General features: G+C 41.6%; 2 protein-coding genes across 5 annotated transcripts in view; one reads left to right on the top strand and one right to left on the bottom strand.

Annotated features, from left to right (window-relative positions):
- The window catches only part of LOC306937797 (RNA-binding motif, single-stranded-interacting protein 3-like), a 572,911-nt gene that overhangs the window by 152,494 nt on the left and 400,874 nt on the right, over window positions 1-19,543 (bottom strand). The gene's annotated exons all lie outside the window — the stretch shown is intronic.
- On the top strand, window positions 11,727-14,499 carry LOC306938638 (uncharacterized protein; the record flags this gene model as incomplete). Its single annotated transcript, XM_079522900.1, has 5 exons — window positions 11,727-11,886; window positions 12,661-12,860; window positions 13,036-13,191; window positions 13,804-13,899; window positions 14,188-14,499. The coding sequence occupies 5 exons, from the start codon at window positions 11,727-11,729 to the stop codon at window positions 14,491-14,493; spliced, it is 918 nt and encodes a 305-aa protein (XP_079379026.1). The 3' UTR covers window positions 14,494-14,499.

Raw genomic sequence — 19,543 nt, forward strand, 5'->3', positions numbered from 1 at the left:
TATATATATCGGCCATTTGAAAATAGCCGATCTACAAGCTCACAATGCGTCGCGATGCGACGCATTGTGAGCTTGTAGATCTGCCATTTCCAAAAAGATGATACATTTGAAAACTTGAAAAAAACTTGAAAAAAAGATGTTCATACATTTGAAAACTTTCAATGGCACATTCTGCATAATGAGTACTTTTACTTTTAGTACTTTAACTACATTTTGATGCCAATCTTCACTAAAGTACATTTTGAATTCCGCACCTTTACGTGTAACGGAGTATAGGTCTATATTGCAGTATTGATACTTTTACTTAAGTAAAACAAAAATGTTTTACTTTTCCCATCACTGGAAAACACTAATGGCTAGTAATAAAATAAGAGCCAGCATTCTAATTAAGCGTAACTAAATGGCTATTCGACATTACTGAAATACTATGTCTGTATATAGTTACTAATTGGCGGTTATTCGTGAACTAATCCTCAATTGGCTGTTACTTCCTTGAGTACTGAAATAACAGTCGATAACGATTTAGTAATGCTTCATTAGGCATATTGCTGACACATTCTTCTAAAGTGTCCCTCTATTCTCAAACCCTCTCTTCGTAGCCACTCCAAAAAAGATAAGTGTTGGCTCATCGATGTGTTATCTGACTGGCATCTAATGGCTTCTTAATCCGAGAGCGTCTGCATCATTAACACGGCTGGCTGTTTGAAGACATGTGCTGCAGCACTTGAGCAGGCCCTTTCATCTTAACGTGACAGCAGTGTGTGTGTGTGTCTGTGTGTGTGTGTGTGTGTGTGTGTGTGTATGCGAGCACGTGCATGCGTGCGTGCGTGCAAATGTAAATTTGTCTTTGTCACGCGCACGCGCACACGCACACACACACACACACACACACACACACACACACACACACACACACACACACACACACACACACACACACACACACACACACACACACACACACACACACCTCTGAGCCTTCCCTCATTATCTGATGGCAGCCATATTTCCACGTTGGGAGATGAAACGCTGTTGACTGAGGTAATGCCCCTCGATGAATTGCAAAAGATGGATCAAAGGTTGAACTTGAATGTTACACGGTATTGCCATCGGTAGAACTTTGTTGTGAAAGACAAGGGGTGGGAGGTGTCACGCATGCAGTCAAACCCAGTGGGTTATTATTAAAAAAAGGATATGGAGGCATTATGCCTGACACGACTATATCGTATCATATCTATTTCATTTCGACTCAGTTTAATTTATTTGAGAGAGGGGAAGAAAGGAAATGTTGTTGACACGCAAAGGGGCAATTTCTTCTTCTTTCATTTTAACTCACTTTAATTGATTTTTATTTTTATAGAGGAATAATGAGACACAGAGTGTGTGCGCGCGCGCGTGTGTGCGTGCGTGTGTGAGAGAAAGAGATAGAGAGAGAGAGAGATAGAGAGAGAGAGAGAGAGAGAGAGAGAGAGAGAGAGAGAGAGAGAGCAAGAGAGTGTGTGCAGTGGAAAGGAATGTGTTTACCCGTCCTGAAAGGGCAGTAAACATGGCCGCCCATGCCTTGGCATGTCATGCTAGCCAGTTGTGAGCTGTGAAAATCACGGCTCGCGACTGGCGCTGTTGGCAGCTACTTAAAGCACCCGGGTGGTGTCACCCTGTGTAATGACATCAGAGACAGCTACGGGGGCCCGCAGGTGTCAAACACGACCTCAGAGAGAGAGAGAGAGAGAGAGAGAGAGAGAGAGAGAGAGAGAGAGAGACGGATGGAGCTGTGCAGCGTTGGTTTATGAGGGAAACGAACAAGGGCATTAAGTGTTCATCGCGTCACATCTCGTTGCACCACCTTTGTGACTCCACCCATCAGCGGTGTGTGTGTGTGTGTGTGTGTGTGTGTGTGTGTGTGTGTGTGTGTGTGTGTGTGTGTGTCAGATGCTGATGATGCAGCAGCAGTTGTCAGTCAGATATAAAGGCGTTGCAGCTGTTGCATAGTATGAGGTCAAGCATTGGTTTCTATGTTGTTGTTGCTGTTTGTGTGTCCATAGAGCTGCCAGGACCTCCTCCTGGGAGCTAAATCTGAAGACATGCCATGCTCTCTCCCTCCCTCTCTCTCTCTCTCTCTCTCTCTCTCTCTCTGTTCCTCTCTCGTACTCCAGCTCTCTCTATCCCTCTCTCCCTCTCTCCCTCTCCCCCCCTCTCTCTCTCGCTCATACTCCAGCTCTCTCTCTCCCTCCATTTCTATAATTAGAGTAATTTGAATCAGATGATGGCGGCTTAATTGGAAAGGAATGCAGACAGAGCTACAGGGCTTTTCCACACAGGGAAAATCAGCTGGAAGAGAGAGAGAGAGAGAGAGAGACAGAAAAGGGAGTAGGCAGGGAAGGCTCGGTCACGCTGTACTGCCGCTCTGGTTTCAATATAAAGAAATAAAAATATAGTTAAATGCTGGGATTCCTTCGTAAAAAAACAGACGATCACATTACGAGACCCGACGGAACTCGCGTGCTGTCGTACGACGTGCGGCCACGCGGAGACGGTGCAGTGTCAGGTGCACGAAGACAGTTTGGTAAGACGTGCAACATTAATGACTGAGGAATGTTTGGGTTGGAGATTTAATCCGCGCTTATCTGACATATGCAAGCGCACGCACGCACGCACACACGCACGCACGCACGCACGCACGCACGCACGCACGCACGCAGAGAAGGTGAAGGCTATAGGGGACTACTGAAGGATAATGTGTTCATATTGCATATAATGAAAGCTCTCAGTATACAGTCACGAATACAACCAGACCAAATATTAAAGGTTAGAATCCATTGGCACGAGGGCGAGTTTCATTTAAACCCTGCCGCGAGCATATATTCCCATACAGAGAGAGTGAGAGAGGGAGGGAGAGAGAAAGGGAGAGAGAGAGAGAGAGAGAGAGAGAGAGAGAGAGAGAGAGAGAGAGAGAGAGAGAGAGATATGAGACAAGTTAGAAAGAGAACAGATTGAGGAACGTATTGAGAAAGAGAGGTGGCATGTTTCTTCAATCTGCATGATTGGAGAAACGCACACACACACGCACGCACGCACGCACGCACGCACGCACGCACGCACGCCATTTTACATTCTCAAGAGTTAACAAATTATTGTTAAACGTTACGTTACCAGTTAATTTACAAGAAGTCTACACGATTACAGAATGTAGGAGAATTGCTATTTTGCAATGTTTGCCTGTTATCTCTCCTCAACAACAATACAGCATGGAAATGTGGACAAAACATATTATTTCGTTTTGAGTCTGAGAGGCTATATATATATCATGTCATCAAATGGTGGTCCGTGGCTCACATGCCGAATACATAATGGGCCTTGATATGAAAAAGGTTGAAACCCGCTGCTCTAGATTATATATACTGTAACTCTGGTTCACACTCAGTCGCTCTCGTGTTTTTTTTGTTTAGTTGTTTCCAGTCAATGAGCCGCAGCAGCAGCCAAGAAGTCAGCAGAGGTTGTTTTAATTTTCTCCACAACGCGTGGCTGTCTCCTTCAAACTCACTACAGAGTTGATTTACTGTCTACAGCTTTGCTTAGGGGGGGAGGGAGGGGGCGCAGATGACAGCTCTCTCTCTGTCCGTCTGTCTCTGTCTCGCTCTCTTCTTGTCCGTCCGTCCATCCGGCGTCCTCAATTCACATGTCGTACAATGGTGTGGCTCGCCGGAAATAGTCGATCTACAAGGTCACAGCCCGACGGGCCTCACAGCTGACGTATACGACAGAGTATACATGGAGCTGATAAAAAATACGTATTGCTTGAGCTTTGTTTGTCGGATGCAGTGTTGATTTTGACAGCAAATTTAGATTTTAGTTTTAGTCATAGATAAAAATTCAAATTTGAAATAATTATCATTGCTTGGCCACGGCTGCAGTGATGAATGAGGGCTGCCCCTGGTGGTGGAATGCGGGGGTTTATAGTGCTGCTAAAGAGGACTACTGCTCTTCAGGGGTTTATAGTGCTGATAGAGGCCTACTGCTCTTCAGGGGTTTATAGTGCTGCTAAAGAGGCCTACTGCTCTTCAGGGTTTATAGTGCTGCTAAAGAGGCCTACTGCTCTTCAGGGTTTATAGTGCTGCTAAAGAGGCCTACTGCTAAAGAGGCCTACTGCTCTTCAGGGGTTTATATAGTGCTGCTAAAGAGGCCTACTGCTCTTCAGGGTTTATAGTGCTGCTAAAGGCCTACTGCTCTTCAGGGGTTTATAGAGCTGCTAAAGAGGCCTACTGCTCTTCAGGGGTTTATAGAGCTGCTAAAGAGGCCTACTGCTCTTCAGGGGTTTATAGAGCTGCTAAAGAGGCCTACTGCTCTTCAGGGTTTATAGTGCTGCTAAAGAGGCCTACTGCTCTTCAGGGTTTATAGTGCTGCTAAAGAGGCCTACTGCTCTTCAGGGGTTTATAGAGCTGCTAAAGAGGCCTACTGCTCTTCAGGGGTTTAAAGTGCTGCTAAAGAGGCCTACTGCTCTTCAGGGGTTTAAAGTGCTGCTAAAGAGGCCTACTGCTCTTCCAGGGGTTTATAGTGCTGCTAAAGAGGCCTACTGCTCTTCAGGGTTTATAGAGCTGCTAAAGAGGCCTACTACACTCAAACAAGTAAAACAGTCGCCTTGTAAGTATGACTGTTAAAAAAAGGTATATTAGCTTAATAAAATCTGTGAATATCACTTATGTGATCGTTTTAGTTGGAGATACAATAATTAATGAGTAAAAATCAAACTGTTATTTGTGAGTTAAATGTACATCTATTGTTTTAGTTCATTTCATGAAAATAAATGAGCATATGCCAAACTGGTAATATTGGTCAAATATATCTATAAGTCTTGGTAAGTTTCCATCATAATATTTGAGAATGGAGTAATCATACAGATCAGTTTGAAGAAATGTAATTATTAATGATAACAACCCAATATAATCAGTAGATACCCATTAGACACGCCTACCTGCCTCTTATTGGCCAGAGTTCATAACAGCGATGATAGCCGAACCGATACGTCACCCCGAGTGGCAGCCATTCAAAAATAAAAAGTTTTACACTGTGACTGAACTCGGCAGCAGCAGAAGTTGCAAGATAAGTTCTCCTTCTCCTTCATGGTAAGTAGCCACTAGCCAGCTATCAAATGTTCATTAAATGTTTACCGTGTCTTCATACTTTATTTATTTTTTTGGACCGGACTAAAGCCATGGTTCACATGACGCTCGGTGTGTGTGTGTGTGGCTGTGTGGCGCCAACTTTAAGTGGCACGACTGCCAACCTTATCTATACAAACCAGCTGCTAACTTCACTTAGCTTCAAGCTAACGGAGGTTAGCTTTATTTACCATTGAACCGGACGGGGATTCCGTTAGCCGCATGATATGCTAACGACAGCCCCGTCCAGTTGAATGGGAACTGATAACTGAAGCTAATAATGCTAACGACAGCCCCGTCCACTTTAATGGGAAACTGAAGCTAATGCTGCTAACGACAGCCCCGTCCAGTTGAATGGGAACTGAAGCTAATAATGCTAACGACAGCCCCGTCCACTTTAATGGGGAACTGAAGCTAATAATGCTAACGACAGCCCCGTCCACTTTAATGGGAAACTGAAGCTAATGCTGCTAACGACAGCCCCGTCCAGTTGAATGGGAACTGAAGCTAATAATGCTAACGACAGCCCCGTCCACTTTAATGGGGAACTGAAGCTAATAATGCTAACGACAGCCCCGTCCACTTTAATGGGAAACTGAAGCTAATGCTGCTAACGACAGCCCCGTCCAGTTGAATGGGAACTGAAGCTAATAATGCTAACGACAGCCCCGTCCACTTTAATGGGGAACTGAAGCTAATAATGCTAACTACAGCCCCGTCCACTTTAATGGGAAACTGAAGCTAATGCTGCTAACGACAGCCCCGTCCAGTTGACTGGGAACTGAAGCTAACTAAAGCTAACCGGGGGTTAGCTTCAATTCCAATTGAACTGGACGGGGCTAACGTTAGCATTATTAGGAAAACGAATGGACAAGTTGGACATGTCAGAGTGGATGCTAATTTTCATTCAGCCCCACCATAACGTAACGCCTGTGGTCTTCGACACTATACACAAACTACACATGTTTCAGCCATGTACGTATACACTATCATGTATCATAGCATAACATTCAGTACACATTATTTGCGAGGGAAAAGTTAGCGTCAAACGGCCGGGAAGGGCTGCATGGTAATTGTAGTTCATTTGACTTACGATTGTATGTATGGCTCACTGAAAAAAACTACATCATGGCCGCTAAGCGCGGGCTTGTATTTATTATTTATTTTGTTGAATTCGATGCTGTAACAAAACTAAACATGCTTCATCTATACAGTAAATGATGATAAGCTTGTGGGTTTACGGTGCGTGCGTGGGGTTCATGTTTAACGTTGGTGTAGACTGGTGAATAAATCTATAGCCAGCGTCAGACAGTGCAATTGCATGGACAGTTAGCTCTGGACCAGAGCTAGTGGACAGTCAGCGTCTGCTTGATTTTGATTTTCATCCAGCACAATCATTGGAATTAAACTGCATGGAACGAAATGCATTTAGATCAGTGCTAAATGTCTGTTAGCAAAAGTAATCATTCTAAAAGCTCAAGCTTGTGAGCTTGTAGATGAGCTATTTTTTATAGTATACAGTTGGTGTAAAGTATACAGTTTAATGTTGGTGTTTGTTTTGTAGACTGTTGAATAAATCACTGCAGCCAAGAGCCAACGTCAGACCGTGTGGACATTGTCAGCTATAGCCTGTAAGTCCAGTATCATTAAGGCATATTATGTACTAGCCAATTTCTTATGCTGCAATGAGTGCAATCACACTGGCAGATGCAAAAGATACAAAGCTAGACCATGTATTTGCACCTTTTGTAGCTAAAGTTGAAACCAGCTCAACTTTTTGTAGCTGTTGTATCTTTTGCAGTAGCCCTAGAATGGCTCTTGTTTCATAGTTTGTACAGTATTTCACATACAGAGCCATAGAACACCATACTTAATTTCTGTTGGGGTTCTAAATGTGATAAATGCTCCGTTTGTACTCACCCATTAAATAATTCCAAAGACGTGGAGTAAAATATGGTCCTTTTATATCCATGTGAAAGTTCTGGCACAAAACGTATTTAGTCAATTATCTCCACTTTTTCACGAGATGCACACTGACTGGGGCAAAGGGGACCGGAATGACAGCTGGACTTAATTTATCAAAACTTCCTCTAATCACCACAAACGTCATCACCAATTGACCAGGGAAGCACAAATGTTTGGGTCACACAATTGGCAGGTGCCTTGCGATAAGTGCTGGGTAATTAATCACACCACTTGCCAATTGTGTGACCCAAACTTTTGTGTTTCCCTGGTCATTTGGTGTTGACGTCTGCGGTAAACAACAGGAAGTATTATGATCAGTCCATCGATCATTCGGGGCCCCTCGCCCGGAGAGAAAGACGTCCGTGTGCATCTCTTGAAAAAGTGGAGAAAATTGACTACATACACGTTTTGTGCCAGAACGTTCACATGGATATGAAACTAGAGGACCATATTTCACTCCACATCTTTGGAATTATTTAATGGGTGAGTACAAACGGAGCATTTATCACATTTAGGCTGCCCATAATTCAATTCAACCAGGAACGGGTGGAAGGGAACATGCCTCTGATACATGACCATTTACGAAGTTAATGAAATGATCACAGGCATTCTAGGTCTACTTTTGCAGCAGCTACAAACATTGGCTGTATCTTCATGTCACTAGTTTCCATTAAAAAATGAATATACTAGACTGTATCTTTGCATCTGTCCGTGTGATCGCAGCATTAGGTATTTATGGACTAAAGTCCTGTATAAAAATGTATGTTGCTTTGTCTGATCATGTGCGTGTCTGCATATTTGTCTGTAGGCCTCAATGTCTGGCTCCATCTCTTCTGTTGGATTCTCCTTCCCTTGCTGCTGCCATCAATAAAGCCTCGTCACTGCTTAACCTGGGCTCCAGCAGGTAACAACCGTAAAAAACACACAATGTATTCATAATTTCATTCATATACATCGTTGCTGTTAGGCAGAAACCTCATATTTCAACGTTTGATGTTTTGTCACCAATACTACAGTGTCTGCACAAAAGTAGCAATAAATAGCCGATCTACAAGCTCACAGCATGTCTCATTGTGATGCGTTGTGCTTGTAAATCTGCTATTTCCGCTTTTTTGGGGTTTTAAACTATTAGTCTTTCTGTGGCATTTATAAATATTGAATCAATAAAGTATTGACAAGAGCTTGAGGATTGAACAGTGTGCCTGATGGGAAATGAACAGGGTTTCATTATTGTGTATTTAGTCTTATTTTCTACTGTCCATGTCTTCCAGCTCCACCTCAACTCTTTGTCTCCCGGTATGCTGTCCTCTTTGCCTCCCAGTGGCTGTCCCCCAGGCATCTAGACTCATACAGACAGCAATTCAACAGTCTGGACAAACAAGTGACTGGATACCTTACTGGTATGACAGTTTATTATTGTCTTACAACCTTTCTATACAGTTATTCAACTATATTCCTGAAACATTGTGTTGCAGATATTATTCATTTACCACTGCGTTGTCTGCTCGCTGCCTTATATGAACACAGCTGCTTCAATAATTCTTCCCTGTGTAATATTTTGATCCTTGAGGAGGATAATTAAAATGTTGAATCATTGAGATTTTACAGTTGGGAGTAGATGTAGTTTATCAGTGATATGGAAGTGAGTAATTTTTTAGTGGTTCCTGACGGCTCCAACTGATTCAGGTCACACACAGCAGCCAGAGTACAGTGTACAGTATGATGCATATAGTTGCATCGCTCAGTTCACACAGGTGTGATTTTTGTAGATAGTTGGTATGAAAAATATTAGTCACTCATTTTTGAATGAAAGAAACATCAGTCTGTTGGTTCCCTGTTAACACCTAGTGTATCTCTCCTTTGTTTTACAGCTTATGGAATGGCGATGTAAACACTGCTCTTTCGTGGCTTCAACAAAAGGGACACTTCTGAAACATTACAGAGGGAATCACGGTACATTTGGACATGGCTATTCAGTTTCCTGTATTCATTTAAACTGTCCTTGCAAATTTAAGACATGGGGTGGCCTGCGCACACACTTGCGTAGATGCCACAGAACTGAAGAATGTGAAGTTGTGCATGTGCAAGCTTTCAGATGTAAAATTTGTGACTCATTTCATTCTAATCCAAAAGACTATTTGCAACATATTAATTCTCACTTGAATAGACTTGAAACCATACAGTGTGTTTTTGATGGATGCGATTATACAACAAACCAATATGGGAGTTATGCGACACACAAAAGTAGAAAGCACAAAGACTATTCATTGAAAGATTTTAAGACTGCATTGATTGCAAATCCTCCAGTCATTAATGAAAATGAAATCCACCTTCCGGTGTTAGAATCACATGATCATGAGGACATTGATACCTTAGAGTTGGCTTGTGAAAATGATATTTCAAGTGAAACAGAGAAAAATATTGGTTCTCTCTTGTTAAAGTTAGAAAACGTCTATAATGTGTCTGTGAAATGTGTCGATGACTTGGTGGAACAGCTTCAGTTTATCTGCACTTCAACAACTCTGTGTATTCCAAAGCTAGTTAATGATATATTTACTAAGAATAACTGTGCTATTGATGAAGCCACTGTCGGCGAACTGGTAGACAAATTGTGTCACTCTAATCCTCTTAGCACAGCCCTAGGTCCCTTTTCTTCCAAGTTTAAGAGGGACAAATATTTTAAGGAAAACTTCAGTTTAATTGAGCCAGTAGAGTATCTTTTGGATCCACATGACAAATCCAAGGGCAGCTTTCAGTATGTTCCCATTCTTCCTTCCATACAAGAATTGTTGAAGAATGAAGACCTTCTTAACCATGTTTTGACTAAACATTCAAACGTTTCACAGTTGTCATCCTTTCATGATGGTACATATTTCAAGCAAAATGAATTTCTTAATAATGAAGAGGACAGAATTTCACTAATAATTTATTCCGACGACCTGGAAACTTGTAATCCTCTTGGAACTTCACGAAAAAAGCACAAAATCACAGCAGTGTACTGGGTACTTGCTGATGTACCATCTGAACTGAGATCACAGCTAACCTCGATTAATTTGGCCATTCTTTGTAAGGCAAATGATGTAAAAAAGTTTCACTATGAAACGGTTCTGGAGCCTCTACTGAAAGATCTCACAATATTGGAGAAGGAAGGAATTTTTGTACCTCAGCTTGGTAAAAATGTCAGAGGAACTGTGTTTTGTGTTTCAGCCGACAATCTCGGTGCTCATGCTTTGGCTGGACTCGTTGAAAGCTTTTCTGGACAGTATGTCTGTAGGTTTTGTGTTGGGGAGCGTTCTGACTATCAGCAAAAAGAAGTGCGTTCAGGAGCTTTTCCACCAAGAACAAAAGAGAACTATGAAGTGTATGTGAATACTGTAAAAAACTTAAAAAAAGCAGCACACAATCCTGCTATAGTTAACTATCGTGGTGTGAAGAAAGGTTGTCCCATCACAGAGAAATTAAGTTATTTCCATTTTGTAACGGGTTACCCACCAGATGTCCTACACGACCTTTTTGAAGGCATAATTCCATTCGAATTGGCGCTTTGTTTTAATGTGTTCATCCGCAACAAGTATTTCACATTCAAAGAACTTAACGAGTCCATAACTAAATTTCCATACAAATGGACTGATAAAACTGATCAACCCGGACCTATCCCAGCAACTTTTGCCTCTCGCAAAAGTATTGGTGGGAATGCACATGAGAATTGGGCGCTATTAAGATTATTACCATTCATTATTGGTTCAAAGATACCACAGAATGATCCAGCATGGGAAGTTCTCATGAGGTTAAAAGATATTACTGAGCTTGCAGTATCCCCTACTCTTAATGAGGAAAGTATTTGCTATCTAGACACTCTGATATCAGAACACCGTCACAGGCTGTTGGAGTTTTTCCCAGACCAAAAATTGCGTCCAAAGCACCATTTTGTGGAGCATTACCCCGATCTCATAAGAGGATTTGGTCCTTTAGTTGGTCTCTGGACTATGCGCTTTGAGGCAAAACATAGTTTCTTTAAGAAAGTTGTTAGGTACACAAACAACTTCAGAAATATATTGCTGTCACTAGCCACAAAGCACCAAAAAATGATGGCATACTATTCACAAGCAAATGCTTTAAAATCTGCAACATGTGTCACTAAAATATCATCTGTTCCTTTAGAAATACTTGATTTGGGAATACAGCAGTCTTTCAAAAACGTTTATCCAACACAAACCTCTGTGAACTTGACCGATAATGTGATACACCATGGCACAAAATATTCTGCTGGTATGGTTTTGCCTTATGGGTCAACTGGTGGGCGACCTGATTTTGTTGAGATTTCACAGATTGTTATTGTCGATGTCGATGTCAATTTCATTGTGAAGGTATTCAAGGGCCGTTATGATGAACATTATAGGGCATATATGTTGGAATACACTGGGAATATGACCCTGCTACAACATGGTGAACTTGGTGACTCATATCCCTTGGCAGCTTATTCTATGGGAGGCAAACGCATGGTGACATTAAAGCGTCACATTGTTTGTCCACTTTAGGTAAAAGGACAAAAGAAAAGACTTGACTGTCCTACACCTCCCTTTAATTCAGTCTTGTTTTGCCTAGATGTCTTCGGTTGCCTTGAAAGTTGTAATACAACACCGGAGTGAGAAGCTTCTACTGCCATCAGGAATACCCAGCACCGTAGAAGAGTTGCAGAAGACTGTCAAGGACACATTTGGACTCACTGAGACTTTCACTCTGGAGTACTTGGATGTATCCTGGGGTGAGGGTGATTTCTTTGCACTCCATTCTACCGACCAGATTAGTGACAAGGGGACAATCAAAGTTGTAACCATTCCAACAATTCACGTGCTTAACTTATCTACTCTAGACAATCAGATGGGTGCAAACAATGTGCCTGAATTCACTACAGACACCCAGACGGGTGCAAACAATGTGCCTGAATTCTCTACTCCAGACACACAGACATACCGGTATGCAAGGAGTGTCATGAATGTGAGTGCGAGTTCAAGTTCTACTAGTGATACATTGGAAGAAGACCAGACCGATTACTCCTCAGGATCGTCCGACAACATTATACTTTCCCCTCCGCGTGAACACGTTCGAGAAATATGGCCAAGTGTAATTTCCATTCCACTTTTCTCTGTGGCAACAGAGGGAGTACTGATGTGTGCCAATGAAGTATATGTAAAAGATGGTACTCGCTTCATCAACAATAAGATTGCCATTGAAATTAGGTCAAGCTTAGCAAACTACATGTTCAGCTACAAAGGAGGATACCCATCAGCCACACAGATTACTGAGGTTGCAGTGGCATTGGTCAAAAAGCACCCGTGCCTCTCAGATCACAGTTCTAATGGCAGTTCACTATGGATCCAAAGTCTTAAAACCAAGATGCTAAATTACAGGAAAAAGCTTGTTGAATTAGGACTCTCTGAGGTTACCTGCAACACTGTTAAGAACAAGAGGCCTGGTGAAAGGGCATCTGCAACGAATGTAAAGAAAGCACGGAAAGGAGAAGTGCTTTATCTCCCAGACTATCCTATAAGAGACAGTAAGGAACAACAAGAGCTGTACCGACACCAACTGATCGACGAGTACAAGAAGAAAAACAGCACAGCCATCAGGGACTTGATGTGCAGAACCTTTGCACATAGACGACACGACATCGTCCGGCAGCAGATGAGCATCAAGGATGTAAAGGAGAGATGGCCGGCCTTGTTTGATGCTTCACAAGTGAGTAAATTGGATTCTTGTAGCAGTGTTCAACATAAATTACATCCTGCATGTGACACACATTTACATTGTATTTAATCAATTGTACCCATTCCTGGAGCAACAGTGGTGGAAAATGGATGTACAAGATCACAATGTGTTTTGTTTTTCTCCCTTCCCCTCATCTGTTTTTCAGGTCAGCGCAGAGTTCAAGTTGATCACTACAATGAAGCTTGAGCCGAAATTCATGGAGATGTTGGACCTCTACACACCTAAACTGCTGTCCATGTTCCAATCTAAGAGAGGTGCTGTAGGAGAGCGACATCGGGCAAAGATGAGTGCTCTGCTTCAGGTAATAAACCATTTAGACCCGAGGATGATTCTTAAAAACTGCTTCTAAATCCTTCTAAATCAGAAAATAGCAGATATGCAAGCTCACATTGCATCTCACTGTGAAGTTTGTGAACTTGCAGATCTTCTATTTTCGGTATTCATTCATTACTATTTTAACCACTTTAAAAAGCTAGAACACTTTGGTAGAAGTTTGTGTTGTAATTTCCTTGCCATGTTGTAACTTCACATGCGGGTGAGAAATGTTCCTCATTGACTTCCACTGTAGTATCTTGCCTGTAACGCAAACCTATCAAATGTCCTAGACCTTTAATTCCACCTGTTCCATTCACACTAGACGAAATGCATGTCTTAATAGTCTTGTCAGTACTAAACCCCTCTTATTCCTAAACTTCTTTGCCTTTTTTACTATTTTGAAAAACATTTTTGTTCATTTAGATTGACTAGTTGACCAATTTTGTTTTTCAAAAGAGTAAAAAAGGCAAAGAAGTTTCGGGATAATGTGTTTAGCACTGGTGAAAATAGGGCCCTAAATGCTAAAACTGTGTGCAAACAATTGAAACGGTGGACTTTAAAGTTGGTAAACAAAAGCCCAGCTTGAATGTGCAAACAGAGTGGAAACCCCATACAGCTAACCAGAGGAATCGTGATCAAGTGCCTCATCGACCATCTGGGAGAAGAGCCTGGTGCCCTGATCAAGGACGTTGAAGTTAGTAAAATAAAGTATTTAACAATTTGTCTTAAAAACAAAGCTTAATGCCTCAATCTGTGATTTCTTCAACTGGTTGGCTGTATGTAGAACAACAGCAGCAGCAAACGTTTTCAATTGCAAACTCAAGACACTTTTCATGTACAGCAATTGGACTGACGGAGATCCCACCCAGAGCAGGGAATTGTGCAACAGTAGTAACCGTTTAGAATGATAATACCATGAACATCATCATTACGTTTTCATTCATGAGATTTTATTTTGCTTTTATTTTTACAATGTGTGCAGGATGCTGCTGGTGTCGATGTAGAAGAGGAGTTGTCAGGGGAACTGATGACTATCTACAGGCTGCAAACCCAAGAATCACCAGCTGCTGATGTAGGTATTGTTATTGAGGGCATCCCTGTCCTCAACAACCTCGGCGATATTAGCAGAGCCTGCTGCTATCTCCTGGGACTGACCTACGTGTTTGACTTGAAGTACCCCAAGAAGTTCAAATACATCTTGGAGGTTTTTCAAAAGGTACTGCTTGGACTAGACCCTCAACAGCTTACACCCAAAGTGCAGACACTGAAAAACTGTCTGCTTGGCTAATGTCCTGACTGATTTCAGTTTGAATGTTTTCAGTCAAAACAGATTAGTAGGAAACCACATCACACAACAAAAGTCTCCAGGTGTTTTATTTATGTGATGCGATAACTGGATGCACGTACTGTATGTTTTTAGTACAAAAACGTGCATAAGGAGTGGGAGACTGAATTGTGAATCAGCACACTGCAGTTTATGGAGTGAGACTGAAATGTGAATCAACACACTGCAGTTTATGGAGTGAGACTGAAATGTGAATCAACACACTGCAGTTTATGGAGTGAGACTGAAATGTGAATCAACACACTGCAGTTTATGGAGTGAGACTGAAATGTGAATCAACACACTGCAGTTTATGGAGTGAGACTGAAATGTGAATCAACACACTGCAGTTTATGGAGTGATAGACTGAAATGTGAATCAACACACTGCAGTTTATGGAGTGAGACTGAAATGTGAATCAACACACTGCAGTTTATGGAGTGATAGACTGAAATGTGAATCAGCACACTGCAGTTTATGGAGTGATAGACTGAAATGTGAATCAGCACACTGCACTGTTAAAAAGGAAAGCATACAGCAGCATGTCAGATCTGTGCGTCTGACAGACTTGTTTTGAAGTGGAGGTGCTTATGTGTACACGGTGCATATAGCCAATTAGAATGTATTAATCGCTACAGACCTCACCGATAGACAGTAAAACGTTTTTTTATTTTTTCTATATTACGAAATTCTTCCCCATTTGACTTTCCTGCATTTATTTTTTTCTTATACAGTAATGTGTTAGTGATTGCTCCAAGCACATTACTTTAAAAACTAACATTTGTTGCTTAAAGGGCCACCGTTCTTTTATACTTAATGTTCATTTGTATGGGTCTTGTTAAATAATGCTTTTGAGGTTCATGTTTTTCGGTGCTGTACAATTTTACAATTTTACAACTACACCAGGTTTCAATTGTATTCGTGTTGGCTGTTGACCAACTATACTTTCAATATGTTTTCAAAAAATATTCAACATGTTGAGAATGGCAGCTATTTTTGCTATGTGTGGTAGAGAATCAAATTTTGTTTTCAGGTGTGTGTGTGCGCATGTTTGTAGATGGCTAATTTGGGTGCGAAACACCGGCATGCAGGCAATTCATTAAACCCAGCCTTGACCCAAAAAGGTCATTTATAAAATTACCATCCTACAAGTATTGTGTGTGTGTGTGTGTGTGTGTGTGTGTGTGTGTGTGTGTGTGTAGACGATCAAATTTTGTGTGTGTATACTTCGGTATAGTTTCGGTGCTAGACACCGGCAGGAAATTAATTAAACCCAGCCTTGACTAAAAAAGTCAAATGACCATCCTATACCAAGTATAGTGTGTGTGTGGTAGACAATCAAATTGTGTCCAGACCTTTCTTTTGTTTTATTTACCTGCCATGGAAATTGTTCTTTAATGTCGGAAAATATTCTTTAAAGGACAACTTTAGTTTTTTTTCAACCAAGGTTCATGTTTTAGGTTATTAGAGAAAGTAAAAGATGAGTGTTAATTCTTTTTCATTTGCTGCTTTCTTTCGTTTTAGGGATATTAGTAGTTTTTGACAGGGGGGTAGCGGGGGCATTCGAGCATGGGGCTAAATATGTATTTTTTTTACAAAATGTTATAGCGATTTATTTTTTTATTGTTTACTATAGTCCTAATAGACCCCAGAAAATTACATCTGGCCACAGAAGATTGCAGGATCTACTGAATGTACTGAAGGTATCCTACTGGGGGGAAGCCACACTGTGTGTCATAGGCTCACATTCAGTAGATCCTGTGATCTTTTGTGGCCAGATGTAATTTCTTTGGGTCTAGTAGGACTATAGTAAACAATAAAAAAAGAAATCGCTATAACATTTTGTAAAAAAAATACATATTTAGCCCCATGCTCGAATGCCCCCCTGTCAAACAGCTAAAATCCCTAAAACGAAAGAAAGCAGCAAATGAAAAATGAACACTCATCTTTTACTTTATCTAATAACACCCTAAAACAGGAATCTTGGTTGAAAAAAACTAAAGTGTCCTTTTAATGTTGTTACAGACAACAATTTGCACATTGTCTCAGGAAAATGTTCTTTAATGTTGTTGCAGACAACAATTTGCACATTGTCTCAGGAAAATGTTCTGTTCTGAGAATGCACACATTGTAGTTTGTACTTATACGGCCCTATCTTTCGCCACCCCTTATCCCTGAAGTTATTTGCCATTTGTTTTACTATTTTTAAACACATTTTAAAATGGTTCAACTAGTCGATCGTCAAAATCATAAAGAATGGCAAATAAGTTTACGGATAAGGGATATAGCCCATAGTCTCAGGAAAATGTTATGTATTTGCTGACATTGTAATTTGCACATTGTTTCGTGCATGTGGCCAGACTGTTTAATACTTGACTGTTCACTTTATTCACTTTGGTCAATTAAAAATGTACTTATCTGTATAAATGCCTTGTGTATTCTCTTTGACAAAGGTAAATACAGAATTATTTTTGGATTAAAATACTATGAGTTGAATACAGTTAAAATATTGAGTAAATGTAACACATATATTTTATTAAATCATACACGTGTATATAGTTAGATCAACCTATCAATTTCAATCCCATATACTCAAATTTATATGTAGTTTTAACCTAGGTTTTCTAATGCATATTAAGTTTATCTACTAATTTTTTTCATTTCAATGTGCTAATGCTTATTAAGTTTATCTACTCAATTATTGTCAATTCAAGGTGCTAACGCATATTAAGTTTATCTACTCATTTATTTCATTTCAAGGTGCTAATGCTTATTAAGTTTATCTACTCAATTATTGTCATTGCAAGGTGCTAATGCATATTAAGTTTATCGACTCAATAATTGTCATTTCATCCTGCTTTAATATATTACTTGCACTTACTTAATTTTTAAGGTAGATTTTACTTGATTTCATAGCAGTCAAGTTTACTCAATAATTAAGGGTGTAAAAAATGTTCACCAATATATTTGAGTAGATAGTAGTTTCTATTTTCTGAGTGTATAAGCTTGGCTGGGGGCAGAGAAGCAGAGTCTGAGCAGCTACAGGAAGGATGGAGGGGTTCAGACAAGGTTTTCCAACTCCGTGCCTAAATGTCACTTTCACAGCGAAATAAGCCCAGTTTGGCCCTGTTCACTTTTGCTTAGCAGAGTCTGTATCTTCAAAACTAGACACTCTGCAGGCCTATAAGCTTGGCTGGGGGCAGAGAAGCAGAGTCTGAGCAGCTACAGGAAGGATGGAGGGGTTCAGACAAGGTTTTCCAACTCCGTGCCTAAATGTCACTTTCACAGCGAAATAAGCCCAGTTTGGCCCTGTTCACTTTTGCTTAGCAGAGTCTGTATCTTCAAAACTAGACACTCTGCAGGCCTATAAGCTTGGCTGGGGGCAGAGAAGCAGAGTCTGAGCAGCTACAGGAAGGATGGAGGGGTTCAGACAAGGTTTTCCAACTCCGTGCCTAAATGTCACTTTCACAGCGAAATAAGCCCAGTTTGGCCCTGTTCACTTTTGCTTAGCAGAGTCTGTATCTTCAAAACTAGACACTCTGCAGGCCTATAAGCTTGGCTGGGGGCAGAGAAGCAGAGTCTGAGCAGCTACAGGAAGGATGGAGGGGTTCAGACAAGGTTTTCCAACTCCGTGCCTAAATGTCACTTTCACAGCGAAATAAGCCCAGTTTGGCCCTGTTCACTTTTGCTTAGCAGAGTCTGTATCTTCAAAACTAGACACTCTGCAGGCCTATAAGCTTGGCTGGGGGCAGAGAAGCAGAGTCTGAGCAGCTACAGGAAGGATGGAGGGGTTCAGACAAGGTTTTCCAACTCCGTGCCTAAATGTCACTTTCACAGCGAAATAAGCCCAGTTTGGCCCTGTTCACTTTTGCTTAGCAGAGTCTGTATCTTCAAAACTAGACACTCTGCAGGCCTATAAGCTTGGCTGGGGGCAGAGAAGCAGAGTCTGAGCAGCTACAGGAAGGATGGAGGGGTTCAGACAAGGTTTTCCAACTCCGTGCCTAAATGTCACTTTCACAGCGAAATAAGCCCAGTTTGGCCCTGTTCACTTTTGCTTAGCAGAGTCTGTATCTTCAAAACTAGACACTCTGCAGGCCTATAAGCTTGGCTGGGGGCAGAGAAGCAGAGTCTGAGCAGCTACAGGAAGGATGGAGGGGTTCAGACAAGGTTTTCCAACTCCGTGCCTAAATGTCACTTTCACAGCGAAATAAGCCCAGTTTGGCCCTGTTCACTTTTGCTTAGCAGAGTCTGTATCTTCAAAACTAGACACTCTGCAGGCCTATAAGCTTGGCTGGGGGCAGAGAAGCAGAGTCTGAGCAGCTACAGGAAGGATGGAGGGGTTCAGACAAGGTTTTCCAACTCCGTGCCTAAATGTCACTTTCACAGCGAAATAAGCCCAGTTTGGCCCTGTTCACTTTTGCTTAGCAGAGTCTGTATCTTCAAAACTAGACACTCTGCAGGCCTATAAGCTTGGCTGGGGGCAGAGAAGCAGAGTCTGAGCAGCTACAGGAAGGATGGAGGGGTTCAGACAAGGTTTTCCAACTCCGTGCCTAAATGTCACTTTCACAGCGAAATAAGCCCAGTTTGGCCCTGTTCACTTTTGCTTAGCAGAGTCTGTATCTTCAAAACTAGACACTCTGCAGGCCTATAAGCTTGGCTGGGGGCAGAGAAGCAGAGTCTGAGCAGCTACAGGAAGGATGGAGGGGTTCAGACAAGGTTTTCCAACTCCGTGCCTAAATGTCACTTTCACAGCGAAATAAGCCCAGTTTGGCCCTGTTCACTTTTGCTTAGCAGAGTCTGTATCTTCAAAACTAGACACTCTGCAGGCCTATAAGCTTGGCTGGGGGCAGAGAAGCAGAGTCTGAGCAGCTACAGGAAGGATGGAGGGGTTCAGACAAGGTTTTCCAACTCCGTGCCTAAATGTCACTTTCACAGCGAAATAAGCCCAGTTTGGCCCTGTTCACTTTTGCTTAGCAGAGTCTGTATCTTCAAAACTAGACACTCTGCAGGCCTA

Source organism: Electrona antarctica, assembly GCF_951216825.1.
Source record: "Electrona antarctica genome assembly, chromosome: 15".
NCBI lineage: Eukaryota > Metazoa > Chordata > Actinopteri > Myctophiformes > Myctophidae > Electrona > Electrona antarctica.